The sequence below is a fragment of the Salvia splendens genome, chromosome 21 (assembly GCF_004379255.2).
Source record: "Salvia splendens isolate huo1 chromosome 21, SspV2, whole genome shotgun sequence".
NCBI classification, from domain to species: domain Eukaryota; kingdom Viridiplantae; phylum Streptophyta; class Magnoliopsida; order Lamiales; family Lamiaceae; genus Salvia; species Salvia splendens.
In genome coordinates, this window is record NC_056052.1 from 18,082,404 (window position 1) to 18,091,422 (window position 9,019).

The 9,019-nt window shown below is 33.4% G+C and overlaps 1 protein-coding gene across 1 annotated transcript; it reads left to right on the top strand.

Moving 5' to 3' along the window:
• The first annotated feature begins 3,875 nt into the window (after positions 1-3,875).
• LOC121784317 lies at positions 3,876-5,883 on the top strand. The gene is made up of 4 exons (XM_042182477.1): positions 3,876-3,978; positions 4,338-4,452; positions 4,527-4,574; positions 4,677-5,883. Exons 1-4 carry the CDS (start codon positions 3,876-3,878, stop codon positions 4,792-4,794), a joined length of 384 nt encoding a protein of 127 aa, XP_042038411.1. The 3' UTR covers positions 4,795-5,883.
• Positions 5,884-9,019: the final 3,136 nt, after the last annotated feature.

Here is a 9,019-nt window from a genome sequence, read left to right on the forward strand (position 1 = left end):
ATGCAATTGATCGCTCATTAAACCATTCTACTATCCTCCAAAATATCAGATCAATGCAAGCTTTAATTGGGAGTTGTCTTGCGCCTCTCAACACATTGTTGTAAGATTCCACCATATTAGTGGTCATCTCACCCCATCTTTTGTGTTTGTCATACGCCAAATTCTATTTTTCTAACTCCACGGCATCAAGGTACTGCACAACCTCGTTGTTGATGGTTCGAAGTAAACGACGTCTGATCTTAAACTTTGCTTTCTTGGTAGCAATACCAATTTTCCAAACAAGTTTTTTTACCATGATGCCTTTGTGATTCTGCAAAACATTCTTTCTAACATGTACCAAGCAAAATCTGTGATGCCCCACATTGGGTTATTCTTTCCATATGGGAGAATTCATTGCATCTATGATTACCACATGCTTATCTGATATTACACATATTTCATGCTTGACTACGTGAAGTCTAATACGTTCCATAAACCAATTCCAACTTTGTATGGTTTCCTCATCAACAATGGCATATGCAATAGGCAAACATTTCTTATTTCATCAAATCCAACGACAATAAGAATTTTACCTCGACATCGTCCACGTAGATGAGTTCCATCAACGGTTAAAACTGGTTTGCATAGTTGAAAAGCCTCCACAGCTGGACCAAAAGCCCAAAATACGTACTTGAAAATCTTGTTCATACTGTTGCTTAATCTGTCATCATGCAACCATTCGACAATTGTGCCAGGATTTTGTCTTTGCAACTCATTCAAATAAGCTGGTAAAACTTAGAAATTCCACTCCCACGAACCATACACAAGCTCAATAGCTGTCCTCCGAGCATACCATGCTTTCTTGTAACTAACTTTCACATGAAATCTATTTTCAATATCCGCCACAATTGCTTTTACCTTGTAGCAAGGATCGTTTTCTATCTGATGTCGAACACTTAACGCTATCATACCCGACGAAAGATTAGCGTGCCCATTATAATTACGATCCCCCATGCAAGTATGAGCAGTGCTAAACACTCTAATTTGCCAGTGTTCATCATGCTTCCTCAATGTTGCTCGGCACTCCCACAAACATGGCGGTAAGGACTTATCTTTCGGATTTCCTTGTGGCCACTTACAAATTGCATGCCATCTCTTTCCTTTACTTTCAGCAACTGTATATTGTCGGATTTTTTTCCAAATGCCAAAAAGTCACAGCTGACTTCAATTCCAATTTGGTTTTAAATTTAGTATACAAGCCGACATTGCTCGGATCTTTTTTCACTCCAATAATGCACATTGAGATCATCAGACTCAAAGTTTTTGGATCAAAACTATCATATGGACCTGGTAAGGTGCGAAAATAGTTCATACCAGGCTGTGGGAACTGTGGAACTACTCTTTCTCGTACTGCTCTTCCTCCAATTGATGTTTCTCCAACCACTGTTTCTCCAACCGGAATGGATGTTCTTGCAGCAACAAATTGGTCCTCATCCGATGAAGCACCATCTGAATCTGTACTATCCGGGTCGACATCTTCATAATCATAAGGTGATTGTGGATCAAGAAAGTCGGCTTTATCAGGACCAATTATGGCCTCAACCACATCACAGTTGTCATTGTCCCCTAAATGCACGCCTCCAACATCAAAATCTTGTGTTGTATCGAAGCATGGTTCTTGGCCTCTCGTAGACGTACCAACATCAAAATCTTGTGTTGCAGCGAAATATGGTTCTCGGCCTCTCGTAGACGTACCAACATCATTACTCATGAGAAGATGACTATATTGTTGAGTAATTGACGAATACTCAACATACAATTCAATTTGACCTCCTGTAGTCATACTCTCACTAAACATTAGTGGCATGTATACTTCTTCTAGTAAAATACCTATATACGTGATTGAAAATCCATACAATATATGACGTTTCCATACTATTTGAAGTTTGTTTTCAAATATGTTTATCCCCATCCTTTCACAAATTGTTTCCACAAGCTTATCATAGGAAATACTTTCATCCAACATAATCAATCCTTTTGCAAAAGGAGGATCATATGAAATAACTGTTCCGGGAATTATCTTTCCACCTCAATATAAATAGACACACCACGTCATACTATCTGCATTAATGTCAAACACAAATATTGGTCAAAAATATTTCTTTACAGTACACTACAATATATACTATCATAACAACCTATTAATTATGGGTAAAAAATTATATATACTACAACATATAATACCATAGCAATTGGTCAAAATATTTCTATTAATTACAATGCAATTTATAATACTATAACAATCCGTCAAATAATTATATAAATTACACTACAATATATACTATCATAATAATCCATCAAATATTGGTAGATTAATATTTGGAAGAATGTGTAAAAAATTAGATATACTAACCGATTGCGAGGACTAATATTTGGAAGAATGAGCCAAAATCGAAATCTACACGCTTCAATCCACCACCGGGTCGACCCGACCAAGGCAAGCGTTTTCGCGTTTTTCGCATTTTGGGAAGGTTTTTCGCGTTTTGGGGAGGGAATGTGACTAGGGTTTGCGATTTTGGGGGAGATCTGGGAAATATGTTGCAACAGAAAAACGCTGACCAGGTTGGCGTGTTCTTGTTAAAAACGCCAACGAACTTGGCGTTTTATCACTTAAACACGCCATCAAGACAGGCGCCTTTACTATTAAACACGCCAACTTTGTTGGCGTGTTATAATTTAAGTATATCGATTGAAAATACGAGCAAAAGACGCTGCCATATTAAAACGCCAACTGTGTTGGCGTTTTACGTAACACACGCCTTTACCAGTGGCGTTTTTAGTTAAAGACACGCCATTTTCATGGCGTTTTTCCCATAAATGGAATAGATAACAAAATGGGTACATTTACGTAATTTTAAAGGCCAACTGCCCTATAAGCCCGATTTTCTCAAATTTTACCCTCTATACTTTATCATTCAGGCTTGGTATTGCATATGAATTTAAATTTAAATTAAATTGCCTCTAAACACCTAAGTGAACGAGGGAACTGCCATCATAATTGACATCTGAAATTTTGTTTGGTTCTGGTTTATTTGATGTAGCATGAATGACAAAATTTGATTGCGAAGTGATGTATATAAGCTTTATGGAAGGATGGGTTTACTTTTGAAAAGTAATAGGACTATGTATACCCATCATAGTATGTTTCAACTTTACAATTTAACTATGTAATTAGCAGCATATCCTATGTGTTTGGATTGGTGTAAACTATTAAGAAAATGTATTTGATCCCAGGGTTTATCCTTTTTCTTCTGAGTGTTTTTGAAAAGTTAATAATTTGATGCATTTTTTAATGTCGTGTCCATTCATTTGCTTGAAAATAACACTACTGTATTTTGAAATGTCAAATTCTCGTATTCATTTTTCAGGAAAATCTCAAATTGAGTATGGATATTTATTGAATTGATGGAGAGAGATTTTAAGACATCTGATAATTTTCTAAATGCTTGCAGCCGACACACTCAAGAGATGATGAAGATCGGTGAGTTTCTCATTAACAACCATGACAAAGATTCCTTAACTTTTTAGTAATGTAGTAGTCCTGGAGGGTTTTATGATGTCTGTAATTTTCTATTTTTAATTCCTGATTGTTAGGACACTTTGATTAAACCAATCGAGTAAAAGGTACAATGGGATTAACTTGCGGCTGTGGCTAAGATGATGGCTGTGGAAGAGTCGTTGTAAGCAAAGGAAAAAGTATCTTTCTTTCCTTGTTGTATTACTATTTTTGATGTTATTTTTCTACATTTATTTTGTTTTTCATGACCCTTGTCCAAAAATATTAGTCACGCTAAAAAAACATATAATGGAAATATCATAGTTTATGGTTTTAAAATATGTCTCACTTTTTATATGGCAAACTTGTTTACATGTGCAGCAGCATAAGCCTTCATTTGAGCTGTCTGGAAAACTTGCGGCTGAAAACCAATCGAGTAAAAGGTACAATGGGATTACCTTGTATTATTAAGAATTTTTTGCCTGCCTCTTTTGTTCCTCAAGTTATTTGGATTTGCTTTGGTTAATTGGTTGTACATTTATTATATATTATATGAGCTTCTCAATGGATCACAAGCAATCAACTCAGCCCCTGCATTTTCTTTTCAAATGCCGTTCAGAGCGCCCCCTCTTCTTTTTAGTTGAAGTTCACCATGCCTTTTTCTTTTAATATGTCGTTCAGAATCCTGCCTCTTGTATATTTAGTTCAAATTCCCTGAATTTTCTATGGCATCAATACGTGAAAATGGTTTAACCAAGTAAAGTAGACATGAACTAATTACTGTTATATTTTTGACATGCAGATCCTCTTTATGTACATCATCAAAGTTGCTATCTGTTTGGTAGAGAGAGAAGGGTTGCAGACATCCCAACAGACCATCCATCCTGCAGTAAACAGCATTCTGTTCTTCAGAATAGGTAGGACATGGTTATTATACCCTCTTATTTGCGTATGTAATGTGCTTACCTTTTACGATCTTGTATGGTTGAAGACAAGTGGAGGAGGAAAACCCAGATGGTGGTGTGACAAAAAGAGAGAGGTGTGGCTAGGGATCTTAGTTTTTGTCACCAATAAAATGGCATTGTGCTTGGTTGATTTCTTTCCAATGACTAATAGGCTCTGCTGCTTTGCAATCTTGTAGGCCTTATATATTTAATGGATCTTGGAAGCACCAATGGGACCTTGGTCAATGTGAGCAGCTTGTCGGAATAATTTTTGAAATCTGCTCTCTGCTCCATCGTATAAAGATCTCTTATTAGGAGGAGTTGAAAACAAATTTAGCTTCCATGCCGTTGATACAACTTCAACCCAACTTGTGATGTTACTGCCGCGCGCGAGTATGTTCTGCTGCATGAGAATTCTACCGGATCCATCTCAAAAGCTTTCGGAAATTGGGGAGGGGAACAAGCGGCCGCAATCTTTGCTGGAGTATGTTCATTAAATTAAGTGGAAGTTTGCACCTAAATCTATATGAGAGTCTCATTGTAGTAAATTGGAATGGAGGACAAATGCTGGCCTTGATTGTGTTCTTTTCATTTGGTTTAAGACTGGAAGCTTATGTATCGTATCGGCATTTGAGGCGTTAGGTAAATTAGTCGTTAGCTATTTTTACAATTTAAGACTTGGATTTTACTCTATAGATTTCAGACCTAGGGCTCGTTTGGCAGATTAAAATCAACATTAACATTAAGAATAAATTTGTACTACTTCTCTCGTAATGTGTATGTCACTTTTTTTTTACTTTGTCGCATAAGATTTTACATTCTTTTTCTAAAAAAAAGTAAACATTAATCAATACACTCAATCATCAATTCTTTCTCTTCATTATTATTTCAATTGTTTTTTGTCTCTATTAATACTGCTGTTCGATAGATAAGATAATCATGAGTTACAATGATTAAATTAGTCATAGGAGTATAGATAGAACGGTTAATCATGCAATATAATCTAAATTTGAAATTATAAAAATCGCGACTGAATAATAGATAAGACTAGTCATGACATTTAATCACAAGTAATCATGACAACTGACCGGCCAGTATACCAGAAAGGTTGTGTTCCCAATCTCGGATCACCCAGCATAGTGATCTTCAACGACACCAAATCGGAGTCGCTCTCACAGCAGCTGCTACGCGATGCCGTAGCCGCCTCCTCCGCCGCCGGAATCCAAAGATAATCTTGTGTAGCGGGGGTAAGGCATCCTAAGCAAGCATACAAGAATTCTATCACAAACAAAGTTTTAAAACCCTCAACCGGATGCTGACGTGGACTAGTTTCCGGCGGCGCTGAGTCATCTTTCCGGCGCAATAGCTGCATATATATTTACGCTGAGATGTGGTTTGCTTTGTATTGATGGGTTTCACCTTTTTTATATACTCCATTTAATACATGAGCATATCAAATAAAGCTATGTGTTGGTAGTATTTTATTTATATTTATTTTGAATATGATAAAAATATTAATAATAAACACGACTCGGTGGGGTAGTTTGTAGATAGTACTATTATTTTAATTTTTGTAGTTGGAGGAAGGACCATTGTAGTTATGCCTCTCGATTGATAATTTCAAAGCGGTTGCGTTTGGATTTTTTTTTTCCAAATTGTGAGAGGTGGATTGCCTATACTTTATATTTTGTATACTTTAATACTCGTTGTTTATGGAAAAAAAACAATTTCTCAGATACTTCCGAATTTTCCTTCTGCATATGTCATCATCATATATTATAAACATTTAATAAATAGTATACATGTGCGGTGACGGACGTAGGATTTTAATGATGCGGGGTCCAAAAATAATTTATAATAAAATTAAAAAATATATAAAATAAATAATAATCATTAAATATTATTATCAAATAAAATCATACCAGAACATTTCGCTTCTATTCTTCATCTTCTAGAATCGCTTATAATAGTTTCATTAGTGACATTAACAAAGACATCCTTTTCAATGTAAGGAATTAAGTAATCTTGTAGCAATTGGTCTCTCATACTATTACGTAGAGAACTCTTAATGAACTTCATTGCTAAAAATGCTCTTTTCATCTATCCGCACATAAAATATAAAGCTTTCAGGTTGATTTTCAAGCTCATTCGAAGCAACTCTAGAAAATTCTGATGGACTATAATAAGGCGAAGCAGCTTTCCTAATTAAATAATGTATTGGAAAATTGGAAAAAGATGGAGAATGGGTTAGGTTGCGGCAGATTTGAATTCTGACAGAGAAATGTGGATTTCAAATACTCCTAATTATCTAGGTTTAACTTTAATTTTAATACTAAATAATAGTATTTAATTTAATTTTCATATCAAATTACTAAAATACCCCTAGCATTTTTAAAAAGAGGGAACATCTTTTTAGGTCAACGAACTTTGCCGAAATACCATTTTAGGTCCGTGAACTTTGAAATTATCATTTTAGGTCCGTCAACTATAAGTTAATATCATTTGAGATATTTTGAACTTTTTTCGGACGAAAATGCCCTTAAGGCATTCAAAGGGCAATTTGAACAATTCTTTCGCCACTCATCTTGCGTCAAACACCTAGAGTCCAACAATATGTTTTTTCCTACTGTTTAATTCAATTACCATCCAAATTGAATTTAAATATAATTTAAATTTACCGTAAAAAATAGTAGATTTTTCAATTATTAGATGACCAATTATATAAGGATAGTGAATTGGGACTTAGATACTTTATTTTATTTTTTTAATCTAAACTGCATTTTAAGAACTTATTATAGGTGATTTGTGAATTATATTTAGTTTATTTGTTTTGAAATTGGATAGCTATTAATTTGGATTGTCATTCGGAGTATTATGTATATGAATTTCAGAATGAGATAAATTACCATCCAAATTAAATTTAAATATAAAAATTTACCGTTAAAAATTGTTGGACTATAGGTCTATGGTGCAAGATGAGTGGCGAAAGAATTGTCCAAATTGCCATTTGAATGCCTTAAGGGCATTTTTGTCCAGAAAAAGTTCAAAATACCTCAAATGATATTAACTTGTAGTTGATGGACCTAAAATGATATTTTCAAAGTTCACGGACCTAAAATAATACTTTGACAAAGTTGGTGGACCTAAAAAGATGTTCCCTCCTTTAAAAAAATATTGGGGTTCCATGGCCCCATGACTCTTCTTATGTCACCCCCTGCATGTGGGTACTTTAATACTCTATATATATACTATATTCAATAAATAAAAAACTAAATATAATAAAAATTAATAATATATTAAAAAAATCACAAATACAACTATAAAAATGATAAAAAAAAATTATACAAAAAATTATTATAATGCATAAATCAATATATTACTATGTTGCAAATATATATAAAAAAAAGATAGAAAAATATATGAATCTAATTTGAACCAAACTCCAATTCTAATTTCTAACATCTTAAACTCAAATCAAATAATAGTCGGCCAATTTATCTAAAGGAAATTAAAGTTTTAATGTATATTATTATAATTAGACTTATCAATTTTTTGTAAATTACTATTGCAAATAAATAATGAAATGTTCTATTAGACACAAGATTATAAGATATTCAATAGAGTAAATATCAATTACTAGTAAATTATTACTATAGCATATCATTGATATAACTATTAACAACAAAAATTTGACTACTAAATTGAAATTTTGGTACATTGTATATACTTTCAGAATGATTAATGGTATAGTACTAAAAGCTATATTATCAATTTAGAATTATTACATTACCTAAATGGAAATTGAACACAGTTAACATTTTAATAGCAGCACTATTATTACAAAAAATGTTTTGAAATTAAATTTATGAATTAATTGTACTTTTAATCTATGTGTGAATATATTAACAGAGTAGTTATTAATTATTATAGCTCAACTAGTCCACATATTTTACACTATTCACGAGGAAACTTTTAGAATAAAATAATATTATATTAATCCACTTATTAAATTTTTTTTAAAAAAAGGACGTCTTCTTCTTCCTTCAAACAAGGAGCCATTTTCATCTCTGTAATTTCACCTCTGCAATTTTTTGATTCCAAAGTTCAGCCCCTTCTACCATTCCAATTTTGATGATTTACTCTTCAATAATATAAACTTGGGAAGGGCTAAAAAGTGTATACGAAATATTTTCCAAAAATTGAAGTAGAAAAAAACACAAAAAAGAGTTGTTGGGAGGGGCTTAAGCCCTTCCTCCCTCCTTACTGTGTCCGCCACTAAATACTTGGATTGGTTCAAATATACTACAACAAATTAGTTCGTATTAAGATCATCATAATTTATAAATACTACAAGAAAGTAAAACTAAACAGAAAATCTTCGCAATAGCAAAAGGAAGTCGATAGAATTATTGCAATAAGAATATTAAAATAAAGAGGGAACATCTTTTTTGGTCCACGAACTTTGTCAAAGTATCATTTTAGGTCCGTGAACTTTGAAAATATCATTTGAGGTCCGTCAACTATGAGTTAATATCATTCG